The 22,027-nt window shown below is 47.2% G+C and overlaps 1 protein-coding gene across 7 annotated transcripts in view; it reads left to right on the top strand.

Annotated features, from left to right (window-relative positions):
• The window catches only part of CNIH3 (cornichon family AMPA receptor auxiliary protein 3), a 336,804-nt gene extending 315,507 nt beyond the window's left edge, over positions 1-21,297 (top strand). For all 7 annotated transcript variants that reach the window (XM_035280719.3, XM_017966454.4, XM_017966455.5 and 4 more), the window contains 3 exons: positions 9,310-9,422; positions 15,455-15,598; positions 20,226-21,297. In XM_035280719.3, the coding sequence (XP_035136610.1) occupies positions 9,310-9,422; positions 15,455-15,598; positions 20,226-20,253 (285 nt within the window). In that variant the 3' untranslated portion in view covers positions 20,254-21,297. The remainder of the gene's footprint in view (positions 1-9,309; positions 9,423-15,454; positions 15,599-20,225) is intronic.
• Positions 21,298-22,027: the final 730 nt, after the last annotated feature.

Here is a 22,027-nt window from a genome sequence, read left to right as displayed (position 1 = left end):
TAGAGGGCTCTGCATCTTACCTAGTAAGTGCTTCTAATCAATATTTGCTGAATGAGTGTGAAAGTGGGGCTCTCCAGCACCAGAACAAGGCTTGTTAGACCCTTAACCCCACTGCCCTCCTCATTCTGGAACATTCCTTTTGGTGAGTGTCTCTTTTCAAACAATCTGAGTCTCTGCCTGATCACATCTGGGCATGATTTCTACTCCCGTCATCTCTGGCTCAAAGTAAAGAAGAAAAGGAGTGGGAAGTTATAAGTGTTAAGAAGCTCCGAATTGCCAATAAGTTGTAGGAGAATTTTGTCCCTTAAAAAATATGGTATTATTGGAGAGAGCACTTTTATTGTCATCTCCTCTCTGAGTGAGGTCTTAGCTAATTCAGTCATTTAGCAAGTGTGTGAGGAAACTGGCAGAGGCTTTTGAAATTCAAGTGTGTCTTGATGCTACATGAAAACAATTATAAAAGGAAGGCTGGGAGGAGTGGGCAGAGCAAGGCTAGAATCCAAAGATTTGGTCCTAAAAGGAAGCTGTCCCCTTCCAGATTTATAAAGCGTCTACTGAGACACCAGGAGGGCCAGAGAAAGGTGGAAGGAGCTTGTGAGGCTGAAGGAAGAGGTGGCCTGTGGTGGGTGGAAAGCATCTGGCCAGAACTGGATGGGATTCAGGAAGTGGAAGATTACTGGAGAGCTCACCTCCATCCCAGGAAGATGCCAAAGCCAACCTTCCAAGACTAGAGACCACCAGCCATGGGCTACAGGGCTCAGGGAACCTCAGGGGTGCTCTCTCACAGGGTGGTGTGTGAGAGAGCCAGGAGCCAGATAAACTGCTCTTGACTGCAAATGCTGCTTGCCCAGACTTGAGCCCCTGAAGTGGTAGTGAACAGGAGGCTCTGTGTGGACAGGATCCTCATGATGCAGGAGGAGACTCACAACCTCTAGGATGGGTGGGTGGGCAGAGGCCTGGCACTAGGGGCTTTAAAAGGAAGTATCTGCCTCGTGTACTCTTTAGATGGGATTGGGCACATTCCAGGTGTTATGACCCTTGTATGCTCTTGATACCTTTGGTCTATGAACCTCAGCTCAAGTGTTTAACAAAATCACTTTGGAATGCTCTGAAAATGCAGATTCTTGACCCAGAGAGTCTATCTCAGGAGTCTAGAGTAGAACCTGGAAACCCGCATTTGTTACAAGTGCCCCAGGCAATTGGGATGATGGTGGCTGGGGGACTCTGTTTTGGGAATCAGTGCTGAGCAGCCATTTCTCAAACTTTAATGTGCATGTACCTCACCAGGGATTTTGTTACACTGCAGGCTCTCCTTCAGTAGGCCTGGGATGGGGCCAAAACTCTGCATTTCTAACAAGCTCCCAGGAGAAAGTGGATGCTGGCACAGGGACTACACTTTGAGGAGCAGGGTTCTCAGTGGCTTACATGGGACCTGGTTAGAAAGGGGGACTCTTAGGCCCTACTCAGGCCTACTGCATCTGAAACTTGCAGGGAGTGGCATCAGCAATCTGGGTTTTAGCAAAAGCTCCAGGGGATTCTAAGGTACCATGAAGCTTGAGAACCACTGCTAAAAGATGGGGAAGCTTCAAGAAATGGGTGGGAGGCAGGGTGGGAGTGGCCGGGCTGTAGAGCCGGGCACTAGTCCGAGTCAGTCACCTCCTTCCTTGGTTTCCTTCTCCTCCAGAAACAAAGCTGAGAGCCGTGAATTCCAATGAAAGAAGCCCTTCTTCCTCATGGTGTGGTGCATACATGCTTTTCCTCTTGGATCAAAGCAGGAGAATTTCCCCAGTTGACTGGCCGGGATCTGTAATTTATGCAGAATGGTTGGCTTGCAAACCCTGCACAGGGTACAGCTTGTGAGGGCCCCAAGGGAAACAACAGTGGGGCTAGAGGTGTCTGAGCCAGTTAGTGTCAGTCAGGCTGGAAACTGGTCCCCAGCAAGCAGTGAGGACAGGAAAGGTCAGGCAGCTCCCAGGGTGCTGGACAGGGCAAGAACGGAGCCCAGAGCAGTCCATGAGGGCAGTCCATGGGTCTGGAGCATGTGGCCGGGTGCAGATGTGTCAGGCACAGCTAAATCCCAACAGGGGGCTTCTGGGCCACGCACACCCTGGGTACTCAGGAGCAGTGGGCCACAGGGGTCCTGGTTTTGACCCCCTTTCTCTCTCTGCTTTTTCCTTCCTGTGCTGCCTTCTCCCAATGCAGAGGTGGAAATAAGTCCAACTGGGTGCCAAGAAGCAGCAGAAACATACACACTGTGGATTAAATGTGCTCAGGGAGGGTAAACAAAGAAAATGTAGGGAGAAACCAGAGGCCCCACAGGATGAAAAAGTGGAAGCAGCCTGCCGCCCCTCTGCTCTGCATACCCTCACTGACTATTGGGCCTCCCCAGGCCAAGAGGAAAATTCTTCTGTCTTCAGGTCCTGGGTCACTCAGGCGGGCAACCATTTCTTGCTTTCTCTGACTTATTTTCCTTGGTGTTCTGATGTAGGCCCATGGGGAAAATGATCTGCTACTGGTTTCCCTTGAATTGTGGCCCAGTCCCCAGGGGTCAGCCAAGAGGGTCCAATTCTGGCCATGGATGGCCAAGGTCAAAGCAATACTTGGTCCAGGCATTTAGGAGAGCTGCTAGCAGTGAGGGGCGCTGAGCCACATCCACAGTTCCTGGTGTACGTAAAATCACCAGGTGTCATATTAATTTTATGGTGACTTTTAAAATTATTCTAGGACCTGTCATGGTGGCTCACACCTATAATCCCCACACTTTGGGAGGCTGAGGAGGGAGGACTGCTTGAGCCCAGAAGTTGAAGACTAGCCTGGGAAACATAGTGAGACCCCATCTCTTAATAAAAATTTAAAAATAAGATTATAATTCTGGACTAGCTGATTCTGTACTAAGTTGCTTATGTAGCAGAGCATTTGTTTTACAACTTAAAAATATTTAATAAACTTTGATGCAAATTCCAGGAGGTCAAAACATTTGATATGCCGGCACTGACACATAGGGAACTCAAGTCGCCCCAACCCCAGGTCCCAGCTGGCGGAGCATCCTACTGTATTGTGCCATTTGAGGTTGGGTGCTAGTCCCTGACATGGCAGGGCCTATGGGGCTGGGCAGCCCTCCTGGATGCCCAGACTGGTGCAGGCTCTCCCAAGATGACCTTCATCCAGAGTGATTAAAGAGCATGTGGTTTCCTGAGAGTACTTGGAGAGGCTTTTCTCTTAGTCTTGTGGTTTAGCAAAATCCTAGTTTTCTAAGCATGCTGTCCATGTTCCCTCCTTCCTGCTGTCCCCTCACCCAGATGTAAACTGAACAAGGACTAACTGCACACTCATGTGTATGATTCTTCATTTGGGAATAAATGGAGAATGGATATCTCCATGCTGGGAAAATTGACTTCGTCCTGTGTGTCCCAGAGAGATCCTCTGCTTTAGGGCCAGCTTAGGATGGGCTGAGGAATCAAATAGAAGAGATAGAATCCTTTTCTCTTTCTCTACACTGTTGGCTCCTGGGGCAAATAAACCTTAGGGCAGACACACAGAGCAGGATGATTGCTGTTGAAAACAGGCAAGGACCGAGGTTCTTTATGATTTGAGAGGCAGGCTGTTGAAACAGCCCTTGGTTTCTTTTCCCAATGAGGAAGCTGGAGCTTGGTTCAATCAGAGGAGTCAGGAGACTGAATCGAAAATCAGGAAACCAACTTTGGCTCTGGGTCATTTCATTGACCTTCACAGTAAGAGCAACAAGTTATCCACCTGGGAATGATCATCAGCTAGTGTATGATTATTAAAAATAATAATGATCAGCTGGGCGCAGTGGCTTACGCCTGTAATCCCAGTACTTTGGGAGGCCAAGGTGGGCAGATCGTGAGATCAGGAGTTCAAGACCAGCCTGGCCAATATAGTGAAACTCTGTCTCTACTAAAAATACAAAAATTAGCTGGGCATGGTGGTACATGCCTGTAGTCCCAGCTATTCAGGAGGCTGAGGCAGGAGAATCACTTGAACCTGGGAGGTGGAGATGCAATGAGCTGAGATCGTGCCCTTACACTCCAGCCTGGGTGACAGAGCAAGACTCCATCTTGGGGAAGAAAAATAATAATCTTGATCACAACACAATAGTGGCGTCTTCTTTTGTTGGAGGCTTCTTCACTTTTGAGAGCTCTGTCATTCATAGTACATCCTGTGTCCCTGGCTGGTAGGTGTGGCATTTTACAGATGGGGAAAATAAGACTCAGCATGGGAAGCTGCTTTTCTAAATATCAGACAGTTGATTATTATATAACTGTAGGAATTGATATAATGCTTTGAGACACTGGGCTAACATATTGAGACTTATGGGATTACAGCTGTAAAGCTTGTTGTCTGAGTCGACAGGGGGATTCAGAGATGGGTCTGAGTCTCACAGCTCTCACTCTCTTCAAGATAAACTCAGCCCCAAGAGCTTCCCTGTGGCTTCCGTGGCTGTGAGTTTTAATGTGTTTGGTCCGAGGCATGCCGACGCCAGCCCCTCAGAAATCCTATGCCCTTGGGGTGCATGGTGAGAGCCAGGAGCAGGTAGATCTCCAACACCAGGGGCGCTTGCTGCCTCTCCGTCTCCCTTATCTTCTTCCTTCCCCTGGTCTTAGAGAATTCCCTTTTTCCACCAGGGAGCATTATTCCCTTGCTTCAACTCCTAGCATCCCCTTTCTACTTCTTTTCCTTCGGGGATAAAAAGAATCTCTCTCACAAACCTTAATGCCCCTGTCTACCACAGCAGTAAAAGCAAGACAGGACTTGGCACATGATTCCATAATTCTCAGAGTCTATAAAGGGTGCCAATTAGCTGCAGGTCATTGATGGGATAAAGCAGCAAACAAATGGATACATGAATGAAGGAGAGGATGCATAACTAAAAATAAAATATTTAGAATGCAGACAAGTCAGGAAAATTCCTAGAAGAACAAGATTGTGGATGATGGCTTAATGCTGAGCTGAGCTGAGCACGGCACATACTGCTCTGTTGGATGGAGGGCACAGGTGAACAGGGATGGAAACCTGCTAGAAGGTTCTTGCACCAGCCTGGGGAGGAGGTCCAGGGCCCAGACCAATAGGGGCAGAATAAATAAAAAGGGAGGAACAAATGCAAGTGGCAGTGAAAAAGCAGGATTTGGCAACAGACTCATGGAGATTGATGAGGAGTCAGAGATGGTGTGGTTAGTAGAAGTCAGAAATTTAGGGGATAGAGTTTGCAGGTACTGGGAAGAATGAGAATTTCAGCACAAAGTGGTTGGGGAATATCCAGATGGAAATGTTTGCCAGCAAATGAAAATTGACTATGAGCACCTGGACAGGAAGTCAGGACAGGTGGAATAAAGGTAGCATTTACGCAGTCCTTGCCTGATATTATTAATGTCCTTGAATAGAGGCCCTTTGAGATGGCCTTGTTAAGGAGCCACCCCAGGCCAGTGACTTCCATTTCTCTCTGCTTTTGCTGTCACTGTTCCACTTCTAGAATGCCGACCTCTGCTTCCCACACGTGGTTAGGTTTTACTCACCCTTTCCCACTTCCCTTTGATCACAAACCTTCCATGATCCCCCCTGGTTGGAATGAATTGCAGTCTTTCAGTAATCCCACAAGACTCATATTGAGATTTGGGATTTATAACTCTAGAAAGCAGGGTATAATAATACATGGCAATTGAATAGGCTGTGGCTTGCATGAAACAGTTTCTCCCTTTGTTAGTGAAAGAATGAGATTGGGACCATTCAACAGCTTCTCTTATTCAAAAAACAGTGTTTTCCAAAGCTAAGACATGACTCAGGGTCATGGGGCTGTGATGAGTGCTTGCATCAGCATTTCTGAATTTTGCCTGGAAGCTTCAGGGGTGGTCTTTATGTAACAGATATTCTCCGAATTGGGAGGGAACACTGAGTCTGGCTGCCCACACACATGAATAAGCATTATGCTTGCCTGGTGGTTATTCAGCCCTGCCTGAGCATGTCCAGTGACAGGGAGCCGTGTCCTGCCAGCCTCGATGTCTTGTTAAGGAAGGGCTGGGTGGATAGTTGCAGGAGGATAAAGAGTGAAGAACAAAACTTTGCTTTTTCCATTGATTACTCACTCTGGGGTTTGCTGACTGTATCATATGAGATCGTTTAAATCATGCTATGGTAAAAACAATACTCAACTCTTGGCAGCTTAAAACAACACAAGTTTCTTTATTGCTCTCACTCTAGTCCATCATGAATTGCCTGGGGACCTCTTTCTTTACTTATGGCTTACCCACCATCCTAAATGCTTTTTGCTTCATCAGAGGACAAGGAAAAGAGACTTTTTTGTATCAGCCGTGAAATGGTCCAGCCTTCTCTTCACATCACTTCTGCCCACAGCCCATTGGCACCCCCAAGTTCTGGGAGCTGGAAAATGAAACCTTACCACCTTCCAGAAGGCAGAGTGCTGGGTGTGAGTGGAGGGAAGCTGTAATGGCTATGGTACAGGCCTCATGTGAATGACCTGGCTGATTCCCATTTGGGTTAGAAGGAAGAGGTTCCCTGTCCCTTCCACATCATTGTGACAAGGAGCAGCTGGGGAAGTAGGCAAGGACCGCTGTGTGCATCAAAAAGTCACTATTACTCCTAAAAGTCCATGGATTGATAATGGGAGGAGGCTCTTCTATTTGTAAGGATCTGTTCAATGTGGTAGATAGTCAGAAGTCACCTTGAGAGGCCACCTGAAACAGCAGAATAAATTCTTCAGCTTTTTTCCCACTCTCCAAAAGGCTGGAGACCTCTGGGACTACCTGGCCTCCACGAAGCAGTTTTCCTTTACGTGGAGACAGCGATGAATCCTCCCTGCTTGAAAGGTTGCAGCCTCCGCAATAAATCAAACCTCAAAGAGAGAAGAAGCAGTGGTGATTAAGAGTGGGACCTGAAATCCAAACTGTAATCAGAGATTTATCATTGGAATTGGAATTGGAGATGGAGATGGAGCAATAATGGATGATTCAGGCCCAGGGTGGGCCTGAATCATCTCTAAACATGTTAATTACTTCAGCTTAAGTGGCTGGAACTGATGATTAGAAAATGTAGAGATGTGCACAGGGGAACTCACAGCCACTGCCTCCTGGGGCTGGTGCACCCAGCCCTGAGAAAGTGGGCTTTTTCTTTGGATGGGAGGGGGTAGGGTGGTGCCTTGGCTGGGGGCAGATGGGGTTGGTAAGCACAGCTCTGAGGTCCTATAAGGAGATACAGTAGGGACATGCGTGCCCCCTCCTGCCAGGTGGTTGAGATTCACAGGGGTTGGCTGTGCCTGGTTCACCCACCCAGGGTCACCACCTCTGGAATGATGGCTCCTTTGCTCTGATTCCTCAGGTGACTGCCTGGGAAATCTATGGTGTGGGTTAATGCAATTCATCTGCACTGGACTTTTGAGAATAAAGAAGGTGCCCCATAGTTACAAAATGTCTTAGGCGTGTGCTGTGCATGTCTTTATTTTTAATGTGTGCGTATGTGTTTCTCCCTCTGTGTCTGCCATCTGGGAGAGTTAGCTCAGCTAACTAAATTGAGAGATTAAAGTCATGGTCCATACCCAAATGGGATGGTTTGAGGGAGTTTGCTTTCCACCCAAAGAAATCTTAGTTTGTAACCACAGGCTGGGTATCTAATGCCAGCCAGCCATGTTACAAACATATACACTTGGTCAGGTCGATGCACTTTACCAAGTATTTGTTAAGTCTCTACTAACTGCCGTGCATTGTACAAAGGCCCTTTGCAAGTGGAAATGAGAAAAGAATAGACATTGGCGAAGATGGCTTGCAGAATGCTGTACAGAGGAGTCTATCTGCACCGGGAGGTGGGAAGAGGATGATGACTCCACAATGGATGGATTATGGAAAGTACTCCTGGGAGAGGGTCAGAAAACACGCTGTGGGGCCCAGAGGTACAGCGGAAGGCGAAGGAACAAGGGAGCAAGGGAGGGTGGGGAGAGCTCCCATTAGAAAGTGGCATTTGAGGCCAGGTATGGTGGCTCATGCCTGTAATCCCAGCACTTTGGGAGGCCGAGGTGGGTGGATCACCTGAGGTCAGGAGTTCAAGACCAACCTGGCCAACATGGTAAAACCCTGTTTCTACTAAAAAATACAAAAATTAGCCAGGCATGGTGGTGGGTGCCTGTAATCCCAGTTACTGGGAGGCCGAGACAGGAGAATTGCCTGAACCTGGGAGGCAGAGGTTAGAATGAGTCGAGATCATGCCACTGTTCTCCAGCCTGGGAGATAGAGTGAGACTCCGTCACACACACAAAAAAAAGAAAAAAAAAGTGGCATTTGAGTTGGGCCCGCAAGGATGTTTGAAAAGGTTTTGAGGGGAAGACCAAAGCATCCATGGTAGCCTAAGCCATACAAAGTACATTTATATGTTACATAAATATATTTAGTAATGTATGCCTATATCTTCCTCTATAAGTGGGTAAAATGATGCATTTATATCTGCAGCCTTCCCTACTGCTGGCCTAGGGGCCCAATTTCTTCCTTACAGTTACCCTTTAGCTTACAACTTTGATTTTTGATAAAATGTAAGTACCCTTGGGAGGGGCTTCTCAATGATTTTAAGCTCCTTTTACCCATTTATACCTGTGCAGCTGGATTGGAGGCAGGAGAGCTTAGTCTTCCTGCTGCTCACTTCCTAGCATCAGGCCTTTCTGGGTCAGGGTCAGTTTCTTCCCTCTCCCTCCAGAGGCTACGGTGTCCTTCCTCATCATTGCTAATTGTTCTTTCTCTTATGTTCCTCTTTCTCCATCCACCATCAGGCAAAATGCCTACCTCCTGGGGAGCGCCATTTTTTCTTCACCCGCCTATGTTTGTGATAATCGTACAGATACACTTTGGGTTTGTGATACACAGGAGCCAGAGAAACAAGAGTGGGGCAGTTATGGATTCATTAGAAACTCTAGCAGTATTTCTCCTAGGGGTCCTGCCTTGGGTCAGATGGCACATGGGCTGGACCAGCTCTTCCAGTCTTCCCAGTGGCCATATATGGGTGACCCCTAGGAGCAAGTGCGGTATTCTGTTAATAGTAAGTAGTGCACTGAGGGCTTGTGTCATTTGGGGTTGGGCATAATAAAAAGAAGAGTGCCATAAAAAAGAAGAGCGTCATGAAAAGAAGAAGATGTCAGAAATGGATCTGTCCCGGGCCGGTGACTCTGCTGCTGCAGGGAAGGCCTTCATGTCACCAGCCTGGGAGAGACAGTGTCCAGGCAGAAGTCAGCTGCTGTAGAAGCAGGAGTGGCTTTCCCTCCTCTAACCCAGGGCTGTGTCTCTGCTCCCTCTTCAGCTGGTGCTGCCAGAATACTCCATCCATAGCCTATTCTGCATCATGTTCCTGTGTGCGCAAGAGTGGCTCACGCTGGGGCTGAATGTCCCTCTACTTTTCTATCACTTCTGGAGGTAAGTTGGACTGGGATTGGCCTATCTTTTCTCTTTTCTGCCAGGGCAGCCTGCTGTCCAGTGATGATGTCCCCCAAATGGACAGCTTCTAGTGCCTTCCAATTATCCCTTCCTTTTTGGGTCTCTCTCTTTAATCCCCTTCCTGAGCTGCTCTCAGGCAGCAGGTCCAGTAAGGGAAGGCCCTTCTTGCTGGTTTCATTAGCCACAACCCCGTGCCTTGTGGGTCAGAGTTAAAAGCAGCTACAGTAGCATTCACAACAGCCAAAGAGTGGAACCAACCCAAATTCCCATCAACTGATAAATGGAGAAACAAAATGTGGTATATCCATACAATGGAATATTATTTGTCAATAAAAAGAAGTGTAGCACTGATACATACTACAACATGGAACCCTAAAGAAAATATCAGTGAATGAAGCCAGACACAAAAGGCCACATATTTTATGATTCTATTTATATGAAACATCCAGGATAGGCAAATCTATAGAGACAGAAAGTAAATTCATGGCTGCTGGGGGCTGGTAGGGTATGAGAATAGGGAATGGCTGCTAATGGGTCTAAGGTTTTCTTTTTAGGGTGATGAAAATGTTCTGAAATTAGATAGTGATGATGGTTGCACAACTCTATGAATATGCTAAAAACCACTGAACTGTACAGTTGTACACTTTAAAAGGGTGACTTTTATGGTATGTAAATTATATCTTAATAAAATAAAAAGCACCTACCAGATGGGCTGGATTTTCTGGGACAGTTATAATTTCATATATTCTATTCCCTGCTAAGACCATGCGTCAGATCATGTGATTCTTGGATTTTTGTAAAATAGAGTCACCATATGGACACAGGAGGCAGAGGTGGAGGAATACCAAAGTCGTAGAGAAGGTATTTGTGCAGATAAGTTGCCTGCCCTTGACCCTTTGCTGCCAGAGCATTGGTCTCCAAAGTGTTTGATCATTATTATTGTACCATAAAATCTGGCTTGAATTTAGCCACACCTAAAACATGTACTCCTTCATTTAGAAAACATATGGAATACATACTACATGCTGGGCATTGTGAGGGATTTCAACTTAAGTGCAAAGCAAAACCTTTACCCTTAAGGAATGTACATCCTAGTGGCAGAGGGAAATACATTCTTATCAGATGTATGAGGAATACAGGTAGGAGCATAGAGAAAGGAACACTTGAACTAGACTCAAGAGTTATACTGGAAAAGCATGTTCCAGGGCAAGGGACCAGTTTGCAAAGGCCTAGAGTTCAGAGAGCACTTGGTGTGTTTGAGAAATGGCAGTTGTTTGGTGAGGTTGGATGTAGGATTCTCAGAGGGAAATAAGGAGAGGATTGGCAGATAGCCATGAGTATGGTATGGAGGACCTGAAATGACTTGATAGGGAAGGCGGAATTAATTTATTCTGTAGGTAATGGACAACTATCAGAAGCTTTGGAAGAAGACAATGGCATTACCTGATCTGACTTTTGGAAAGGTGGTCTGAGAAGCAGTGTAAAGAATGGGTTAGATGGTGAAATATTGAGGATCAACTGGGAGCTTCTGGGGAGAACTGCATGTAGAGAGATGAGACAGCCTTGACCCAGGTAGTGGGAGTGAGAATGGTGAGAGAACAAGAGAACCCGTGGAGGTGATCTGGATGGGCCCTGGCCCATAACTGGGTGCAGGTGAGGGAGGGGAATCCTCTAGGCTGGGTGGCTGGGAGGTCGATGGTGCCATTGACTAGGGCCAGCAGGGTAGAAGAAATCTCAGGTTTAGGGAGGAAGGAAAAATATTTGTTTACACAGAGAAGGCTCACTTTAAGTAAAGGTAATCTGCTATCATCTGAATTAGAGAGACGTCAAATAGAAGTTATGGCGTGGAAATGTATCGAGTCCCCACTTGGGATCCAGGATTCACAACAGCCAAGTGAGCTGGATTTCGTTTTCTGTGTTTGACACATGGGGACACAGAGACTCACAGAGTTATGTCAGCTGTCCAGCATTCCTCATCTCGGACATGGCTGGGCCAAGTTTCCACCCCACCTCTGTATGAATCCCAGTCCAAGTCCCTGCTGTCTGACACAGTGCCCCAGGGGCTGGCTCCTCTCCCCAGGAAAGGAGTTTGTCCCAAGTTCCTTCAAGTAGGGGGCTGTCAAGCCAGGGCATCGGAAATGTGGTTAATTGGCCACACATGGATCAGGGCACTGCTTCATAGGGCTAGCACTTGTCCAAGAGGGAGAAGGAAAGGCAGCCAGTACCCTTAGACTTTGAAAGTTTATCTCTATGGGAAAAGGGAGGGGCTGTAGTCTCCTTGCCAATAGGGGCTTTGTCTTACCTTTTTTTGAATCCTTGACAGGATCTAGTCTAGTTCCTGGCAATTAGTAAGTTCTCAGAACATGAAAGAAAAAAAGAATGAGGATGGGAGGAGTCCTTTAAAAACTGATAAACAACTTCAGCAAAGTCTCAGGATACAAAATTAATGTGCAAAAATCACAAGCATTCCTATACACCAATGACAGACTTAAAGAAAGCCAAATCAAGAACGAACTGCCATTCACAATTGCTACAAAGAGAATAAAATACCTAGGAATACAACTAACAAGGGATGTAAAGGACCTCTTCAAGGAGAACTACAAACCACTGCTCAATGAAATAAGAGAGGACACAAACAGATGGAGAAACATTCCATGTTCACGGTTAGGAAGAATTAATATTGTGAAAATGGCCATACTGCCCAAAGTAATTTACAGATTCAATGCTATCCCCATCAAGCTACCATTGACTTTCTTCACAGAACTGGAAAAAACCACCATGAACTTCATATGGAACCAAAAGAGAGCCCACATAGCCAAATCAATTCTAAGCAAAAAGAACACAGCAGGAGGCATCACACTACCGGACTTCAAACTATACTACAAGCCTACAGTAATCAAAACAGCATGGTACTGGTACCAAAACAGAGATATAGACCAATGGAACAAAACAGAGTCATCTGAGGCAACACAACATATCTACAACCATACAATCTTGGATAAACTGGACAAAAACAAGCAATGGGGCAAGGATTCCCTGTTCAACAAATGGTGCTGGGAAAACTGGCTAGCCATGTGCAGAAAGCAGAAACTGGACCCCTTCCTGACACCTTACACTAAAATTAACTCCAGATGGATTAAAGACTTAAACATAAGACCTGGCACCATAAAAACCCTAGAAGGAAATCTAGGCAAAACTATCCAGGACATAGGAGTAGGCAAGGACTTCATGAACAAAACACCAAAAGCATTGGCAACAAAAGCCAAAATAGACAAATGGGACCTAATGAAACTCCACAGCTTCTGCACGGCAAAAGAAACAGTCATTAGAGGGAATCGGCAACCAACAGAATGAGAAAAAATGTTTGCAGTTTACCCATCTGACAAAGGGCTGATATCCAGAATTTACAAAGAACTCAAACAGATTTATAAGAAAAAAAACAAACAAGCCCATTCAAAAATGGAAAAAGGATATGAACAGACACTTTACGAAAGAAGACATATATGAGGCCAACAATCATATGAAAAAATGCTCATCGTCACTGGTCATCAGAGAGATGCAAATCAAAACCACGTTGAGATACCATCTCACACCAGTTAGAATGGCGATCATTAACAAATCTGGAGACAAAAGATGCTGGAGAGGATGTGGAGAAATAGGAACACTTTTACACTGCTGGTGGGAGTGTAAATTAGTTCAACCATTGTGGAAGACAGTGTGGCGATTCCTCAAGGCCTTAGAAATAGAAATTCCATTTGACCCAGCAATCCCATTACTGGGTATATATCCAAAGGACTATAAATCATTCTACTATAAGGACACATGCACACGAATGTTCATTGCAGCACTGTTTACAATAGCAAAGACCTGGAACCAACCTAAATGCCCATCGATGATAGACTGGACTGGGAAAATGTGGCACATATACACCATGGAATATTATGCAGAAATCAAAAATGATGAGTTCGTGTCCTTTGTAGGTACATGGATGAATCTCGAGAACATCATTCTCAGCAAACTGACACAAGAACAGAAAATGAAATACCACATGTTCTCACTCATAGGCAGGTGATGAACACATGGACACAGGGAGGGGAGCACTATACACTGGGGTCTATTGGGGAGAATAGGGGAGGGACAGTGGGAGGGAGGAGTTTGGGAGGGATAGCATGGGGAGAAATGCCAGATGTGGGTGAAGGGGAGGAAGGCAGCAAATCACACTGCCACGTGTGTACCTATGCAACTATCTTGCATGTTCTGCACATGTACCCCAAAACGTAAAATGCAATTAAAAAAAAAGAAATATAAGGCCAGGCACAGTGGCTCACACCTGTCATCTCAGAGTATTGGGAGGTCAATGCAGGAGGATGGCTTGAGGCCGGGAGTTCGAGATCAGTCTGGGCAACATAGTCAGACCCCATCTTTAGAAAATATAAACTAAAAGTTTTTAAAAAACAAAAACAAAACAAAACAAAAATCAGAGCCCCTTTTCCCCCTTTCACTCCCTGTCCCTTCCAACAGGTCCGGTCCAGTGACGTGTCTCGTACAGAGAAAGTCCCCTTTTAGTTTGCTTAAAGGAAATAGGACTGTCTGCTGTTGACCTGTTCTTCCTAGGTTGTTTCCCTTCACCGCTTCACATAATGGTCACAATAGCCCTTTGAGGTGGGCAATTCCACCCCCATTTCACAGAAGAAAAAGTTGAGGCTCAGACAGGCTCAGACCCAAGGAAGGTCAGTGTGTTGACCGGTGACTGGCAGGGCATTTGCTCTTCCCATGGAGCCACTTGGCTACCCTGCCCCTCTGCCTCCACTTAATGAGGTCACCTAGGAACAAAACCACAGTGACAGCAAATAGCTTTTGGGATAGGCTCCCAGGAAGAGGAGAGGTGAGTGGCCTGGCGGGCTGTGAGCTGGCAGTTGTCATTGAATCTGGCTTGTGATTTCTTTTCAGCACAGTGTCAGTGTCAGATAACATCAGTGCAATTCTCTGAAGGGGGAGGAGGTGCGATGCTGGATCTGCGAGTTGCTGCATTGCAGGGATGTTCTTCAAAGTCAGTGGGATTCATCTCCCAGTTGGAGCCCTCTCCCTGGGCCCCTTGCTCACCATTGAGAACCACTGCCTGTCCCAGAGTCCAGGAAGCCATTTATTTGCACGCCTGGCCTCTGGTGCCTTTACCAGAATGACTGAAAAAGGAACTCGCTGAGAGATTCCAGCTGCACTTTGTTCTTGGGCTGGGCAGGAGGCTGTGGCCAAGGGTCCTGGGGGCAGTGTCCTGAGGGCAGCGACCACTTCCCAAGGGGCTCAGGAGGCTCAGACTCCTGCCCCAGGTCTCACCAAGCCTGAGGGCTCCCCTCCTCAGGGGCTGTGGCCAGGTGAGCCTTGGGAACTTGGTATTTTGAAGTAGACACAGTTCATGTTATCCGCTCTGCCTCCTCCTCTCCCCCGCCCACGTTCTTCCGCTCACTCAGCTGCCGTCTGAGGCCACTCTCTCTCCACAGATGGCTGATGTTCTTTTTGAGTTCTAGGTCCCACTATCAAGAAGGAAAGCACCTGTAAACTACTCTGCACTCAAGAGGGACTAGGATGTCCTGAAGTATTTAGGATTTTCATTGAGGGTCTGTGTAAATTAGTTTGTAGGGTAGAATGGAGGCACGGTGATGTCCCAGCAGTGGCGGTATAGCCCCGTACCTCTGCCTACACCTGTCCTGAGAGGAGGCTCTTCCTCAGACTTCCAGGCAATGCCAGGTGAAACATTTTCCCTTCTGCTGGAGCAGCTTTGTATATTGGTGAAATTGCCCTGATGCCAGCGATCGGAGTATTTGGGGCCTTACTACCTGCTGGAAGATAGTGGCTGAGCCACTTTTCAGCGGCACTGGAACTGTGACTTGGACAGAAGGCAGGCAATTGCTTGGCAGGGATTGCTCAGCAGAAGTTCTGCTCCAGAAGGGCTTGCCCAGGTGATGCCACAAGTACCAGGACCTCAGAGACAATGCTGTCCTTTCTCCCTGCAGGTATTTCCACTGTCCAGCAGATAGCTCAGAACTAGCCTACGACCCACCGGTGGTCATGAATGCTGACACTTTGAGTTACTGTCAGAAGGAGGCCTGGTGTAAGCTGGCCTTCTATCTCCTCTCCTTCTTCTACTACCTTTACTGGTGAGTATCTGCCCCTCCTGGTGGTTTTGACCCCTGCAGCACATGGAAGGGAATTTCAGGCTGGCCTTGGGGAGGTGGCCTTTGGGAGAGGGCCTGTGAGGGTGGGAGTCATGGCCAGTCTGTGTGGTCCCAGCTGTCTGACTGGCTCAGGAGCAAGGGCTCCTTACTTAAACAAGTAAGGGGCCGGAGATCCTGCAGGAGGCCTTGCCTGCTGCTGGTATATCCTCAGGGCCACACAGTGAAAACACTCGACGTCCCTTGGAGATAACTGGTGAAGTACAGTTGGCTGCTCCTTCTTACCTATAGGGCTTCTCACAACTCTTCAGGTCAGCCCACCAGGCTGCCTGTAGCCCCGGGGACTCATCCTTACTGCTCCTTTCCCCCTAGCCTGTTTGCAAGGATTCTTGGGAGCCATAACAGAGGCCCCAAACTCCCTGTGCCAGCCGCACAGTGGCTGTCACGCTTCATAAAGTGGCATTTTGGGTCGCCAAGTGCTTCATTTACAATTTTCCCAATATTACATAACACTATTCCAATTAAGAGAAACCTGCTGACTTTGCAGTCCTCTTCAGGAATCTCCTCTCTTTTCACCTCTCCGCTCAGAACGCCCTAACTAAGCAGATAGCCATAAACAGACTATCTTGTGGTTTGGCACACCAGAGAGTGCCTTTTCCGAAAACTCCTGCTTCTCCTTCCTGCTCCTCTTTGGCTCAACTCTAGGGACTCGCACCTGTCACTTGTGATTCCATTGTTACCTGTGGCAGGGCCATGGTGACCTCCAAACCTTCCAGTGATGTCTCCAAAAGGACATGGCTGACAGCAGCCAGGGGACGAAGAGGAGGGGCTGGGGTGTTGGGCTCCACCCCACCCCTATGATTGGATTGGGCTGTGGCCAGTCAGAATGTGGCTGCGTTTGTCTGGCATTTTTAATTTTTAATTTTTAAAACATTTTTATTTAGAGATGGGGTCTCATTGTTTGGCCCAGGCTGGAGTGCAGTGGTGCTATCACTGCTCACTGCAGCCTTGAACTCCTGGGCTCAAGCGATGCTCCCACCTTAGCCTTCTGAGTAGCTGAGGCTACAAGTGTGTATCACCATGCTTGACTAATTTTTTTTTTTTAATTTTAAAATTTTTTGTAGAAACGAGATTTCACTATGTTGCCCAGGCTGGTTTTGAGCTCTTGGGCTCAAGTGACCCTTCTGCCTTAGCCTTCCAAAGTTCTGACATTTAAAAATGAGCCAGACTTTGCTCTCAGAGTTTTACATGTATCGCTCAATTTATGAGATACTTACTATCCTCATTCGCATATGAAAAGTGAACTGAATCTGAGAAGTTAGATAGTTTTTCTGAAGTCACAGCCAATAGTATCTGTAAATAGTCCATCTTGAGTCCCGATTTCAAAGATTGAATTTCCTTTTCCTTTTCTTTCTTTTTTTTTTTTTTTGAGGGTATCACTCTGTCTCTCAGGCTGGAGTAAAGTGGCAGGATCATAGCTCGCTGCAGCCTCCAACTCCAGGCTCAAGGGATCCTCCTGCCTTAGCCTCCTGAGTAGCTGGGATGATAGGCATGTGCCACCATGGCTGGCTAATTTTTGTATTTCTCTGCAGAGACAGGGTTTTACCATGTTGCCCAGGCTCATCTTGAACTCTTGGGCTCAAGTGATCCACCCGTCTTGGCCTCCCAAAGTGCTAGGATTACAAGCGTGAGCCACCGTGTCCAGTAACTCTTAACTGCTGGCTGTTTTAGAAAACATCTAGAAAAGTCTTTATCAAAGTGAGTGGTAAGGAAGGGAGGAAGGTGTGCTTTTTAAAAATGCAGATTCCTGGGCTTATAGCTACCTATTCAAACTTTCTGGGTCTGGGCCTCTGCATTTGAAACAAGCTCTCTGGACCATCCTGATGCTCACCCTGGTGGCTCTGGAGCATTCTGCTCGGTTCTGCCTTCTCTCCCTTTTACATCCCTAGTGTCTGCAGACTCTGTGGGGTGCTCCGGAATGTTACTGCTCCAGCTTGCAGGGAGCCTGATTGTCTTTGAAGCCTCGGGAGATTTCCCCGGTATCCAGTGGGCTCACCTAAGTCTTTCTGACTCCAAGTCTGAACTATTTAACATCCAAAGGCTTGTCAGATGGGTTCCTGTGTTGGGAAACTACTGAGCCTGGACAAAGCCGTCATGGGCTTAGTGATCTGACACCTTGGAGGTTAGGTGTCTTCCCTGCAGTGTGTTCAACCCGGTTTCTTTGTGGAGCCACAGACTTCCCCTTCTTCAGGGTGATGGGCTCAGTGGCCTGTCCCCAGAGACAGCACTGTCTCCTCTCTAAGCCAGCAGAGTGGCACCAGTGTTTTCGTTAGCTCCTGCCCTTTAGCCTGGGATCCACCTCAGTGTGGATGAAGATGGAGGCAAGACATTTCCCTCATTTCAGTTTTGTGCAGAAACTGCTGGAGCTGAGGCATCGCCGGGAAGAAGGCCTGTGAATTCACAGGGAGGGAAGTGAATGTGGGTGCTCAGCTGTGGGGGTCGGGGGTGGGTTTGGCAGCTTCTCTCGGTTAGATGGGCATGATCGTTCTGAACCGAGTATGTTCCAGACATTCTGTTTGACTGTCCTCTAGTTCCTTACTTCAGTTTGGCCCTGCCTTCATGTTATGTGTGCTAATTACTTTGTTTCTAAAACACAATTGGAAACAGTCAGTTCCTGCAGCCGGCCACCGACACCTACGTTCTTTGTTAAATCTGGCACCTTGGTGCTCTTTGGGGCTCCTTAAAAGACTCTGTTTCTCTCACCTCAGGAGCTGCTGGCCCCTCAGATCCAGAGCTGGTGGAGAGCACAGGAGCGTCAGCACAGGCCACTGTGGCAGGGAGGGAAGGGGACCCATGTGGGTGCAGAGCCACGTCTCTGAACTGAGCTCAGGGCTAGAGACCCACATAACAGCAGTGGGGAAGACAGGCTTGATGGTTATGGTTTGAGGCTCCTGCGGGGGTCCTGAGGACCTTGGAGAGGTTAAGAAATGTGTCTCAAGTCCTGGCTAATAATTGGCACCATCTGGATTCAGAGCCTGTGCTCTTTCTTCTACCCTGCTTGAACCACATGGCACCCATCAGCCCACTTCTCAGTTTGCCTCGTGGACCAGGTGATATTTGTGGGTTGTGTTAGAAGGGGGCGAGTTGACGCAGATACTTGCTGGCCAGCCCAGTGTGCAGTGTCTGCTCTGTGGAAAGATTTTTTTCAAACCTAAAGTAGTAGGACTGCCCTCCTGCACAGTTATTGTGGATCATGCCTGCCCCTCTCCTCAGGTGTATTTCTCTCCATCTGCAATTATGTTATTTAAGGTTTACTTGTTCCTTGATGCCAGAGACCATGTTGGTTTCATTCACCTCTGCATCTGTGGTGTCCTGGCCAGTGCCTGGCGCTCACTGAACCCTCGTGGCTTGCTGCTACAGCTTAGCTGTATGCTTCCTCAAGGCAGGAATTGGGGCTGCACACTCAGCATTTTTCCCAGCATGGAGAATAGTGTCTGGCATGCAGCAGGTGCGCAATAAACATTAAATGAAAGAATGAATGAAAGTGAGTAAGCAAAAGTATCCACATGAGGCTTAGTACTATCATGCAAAAAGCACTGGCTTTGGAGTTAGGATGTGGCTTCTCTGCCTGCTGTGACTAGCTCTGTGACCTTGAGCAAGCGACTCCTCATCTGGCCCTCGACTTCTCCAAGTAGAGCAAGTCCCTCTTGCTCCAGGTCTGACCACTGGTTCTCTGTGCACATGAGGTGTGTCAGGTTGCTGAAGCTGGAATTTCAGCTACTCAGAAGAGCTCACTGCACCTCCACAGCTCCACAGGGTTAGAAGTAAAACCTTTTCATTTCTTTCCTTCGGTTTTACTTCTTAGATGAGCCTTTTTTTCTCACTGTAATGTGAAAAGGTGGTTGGGCTTTTCTCTGCCAGGTAGACGGAGGTATATTTGGCTGCAGATCATTCCTCAGCTTTGCAAAATTAACCTGAAGTTCTTACCAAGAGCACAGGGATACATGTCCCCTTCATCACCACTCTTAGTAGTATTGGGGCAATACTTAAGGTCACATGCTTTTAAGGTATGTTTGATTCCTGGAGTCCATTGAAAATAGGAGAGCCAGGGAATTACCCAATCAATAATTCATTTAGTTCTAGTGCCCAGAGGGCTTATGTTCCCACACTGGCCTTTGCAATAGTGCTGATGATCTTTTCCTCAGCACTAGCATATTATCCAGTATCACCTGGGAGGCCCTAGATACAGCCGTCATGCAAGTGTGTGGTGGCCGATGGCATAAAGTATTCACTGCACCCCACCCAGGCCTGCCCTGCAATTGCACGAAAAGAAAAACAACCCTAATCATCATCCCAATGAGAATAATAATAGGCACTTAGAGCAATCACATATTTTATCCAAGGGATACAATAAGCTCTCCCCAAAAATGTTTATTCCAGCATTGTGGGAAGTAGAAGGGGCACAGTAGTGGAGTGGGTGAGATGCTGTCGTGACAGGAATGAGGGAGAAGCCAAGGGGTCTGGCCTCTGGAAGGTCCCTCTCGTGAGAGGCAGCCTGAGTCCTTGGTGCGCTTCCACTAATCCCTTCTTTTCCTTTTATTTTTGCATTCAGCATGATCTACACTTTAGTGAGCTCTTAACACAAAGGCCATGCACGTCATCAGAGACTGAGATGGGAGAGGCCTGAGACGGAGAGGTGCATTTCTGCTGGTGACTGGAGGAGGGACCAGAATGGGCACATGTGAGAAAGAGACCCGGCAGGCAGTCTTGACTGAATGAGAGCTGGGATCACGCTGCAGCCGGGAGCTGAGTTAACCCTGCGTGTCTGTTGTCGCCCTGTGAGTCAGTCTTTGGTTTTCGAATCCCACACACGGGGTCACAGAGCCCTGCTGAGCATCAGTGGTATGGGGGAGCATGTGACGAAACACTAGACCTCTCTTGAGAGAGAATTGCTGCTTCCTGAATCCACTTCATTGAACAGCACTTTGCAAGTTCACACTGGGTTCCTGGGCCATGGGAACGGAGGCTGGAAGGCTGGAAGTTACTTGCTAAGGACCAGAGTCAAGGCCAAGTCTGCAGGGACCTGGTGAAAGCTGAGGACGGGTGAATATTGGAAAGATGGATTTTTGAAATGTTTGCAACATGTTCAAAGTGTTAGTTCTCTACCACAGAAGCTGTATTCTTCTTTTGCCACCTCAAACCATCACAGAGTCATTTAATGTGAATCAGCTGGTCAATGCTAGTCAAAGCTATGTTCTTATAAAAACCCCAGACAGCTCAGGGCTCAGAAAATCCTGTGGAGTGGCTGCCCTGTACCATGGGCAGCCGGCAACCAGGAAGGGCGACAATATAATTATAACTTTGTTTTATGATACTGCATCATTTGTACTGTTTGGGTCGACGTGAGGACATGATCTTATTTAGAATTTTCCACTTGGCGTTCTCTTTCGGGTGGGAGTTGTGCTGGGGGTTGTAAATAATGACAAGGCTGAGATTTTTATGATGTTTAAATTGGGCGTAATGATTTTGACCTTATTCCCCAAACTTTTTTTCTACTGTTTAGCATACACCGGCTATTTATACACGTCCGCAGCTCCCATCTGAAACCTGTGACTCAGGTTTATGAATGGTGTGTGTGTAGCAACACATTGTGTGCTATGTTTATTAAAATGCAGTGACAACTTGAGTGTCTCACTTAACTGGCTCTCTCATTTCAACCTATTTACAGGCTGGATTTGTCTACATATGGTTGGAAAACTGATAGGAAGAAAAGGCAAATTTTCAAAAAGGCCTCGTGCTGCTAAAAATTCTGTGGAAATCAAAAGGCAGACTTTTACTCTGAGGTTTCTTGTATAAAACTGGAGAATCTGAGGTGATAATTTTTGGAAGAAGGCTTCCCCTTGGCCAATACCTTTTTTTACTGACCAGGTAACTGTTGTTAGGGATAGAGTTACCTTTGGGGCCACTTGGGCCTGGCTCTGGCTTAATTCCTGGGAAGACTGAGGGCCCTCATCCGAGGCAAGCCTTGGATGGCAGGCTGCAGATGCTAATCCAACTGCACAGCCGTCCTGCAAATGCGGCTGGATGTAGAAGGTGAATGATCCATGTTGCTGCTCACCGTGGAGCTGTTTTGCTTTTATATTCTGCCCCCTTTCAAAACAGTTTGAAGTGGTTCAAAACAGGAGATGCAAGTACACAAAGACCATTAAAATGAAACTAGAAATTGCTTTTTCTTTTTCTTTGAGACAAGGTCTCTCTCTGTCAGCCAGGCTGGAGTGCAAGTGGTGCAATCTTGGCTCACTGCAGCCTTGACCTTTCTGGGCACAGGTGATCCTCCCACTTGAGCCTCCCAAGTAGACTGCAGGTGCACACCACCACACCCGGCTAATTTTTGTATTTTTTGTAGAGTTGGGG

Source organism: Callithrix jacchus, chromosome 19 (genome assembly GCF_049354715.1).
Source record: "Callithrix jacchus isolate 240 chromosome 19, calJac240_pri, whole genome shotgun sequence".
In the NCBI taxonomy this organism is placed as follows: Eukaryota; Metazoa; Chordata; class Mammalia; order Primates; family Cebidae; genus Callithrix; species Callithrix jacchus.
This window is presented reverse-complemented; position numbering and strand designations above follow the sequence as displayed.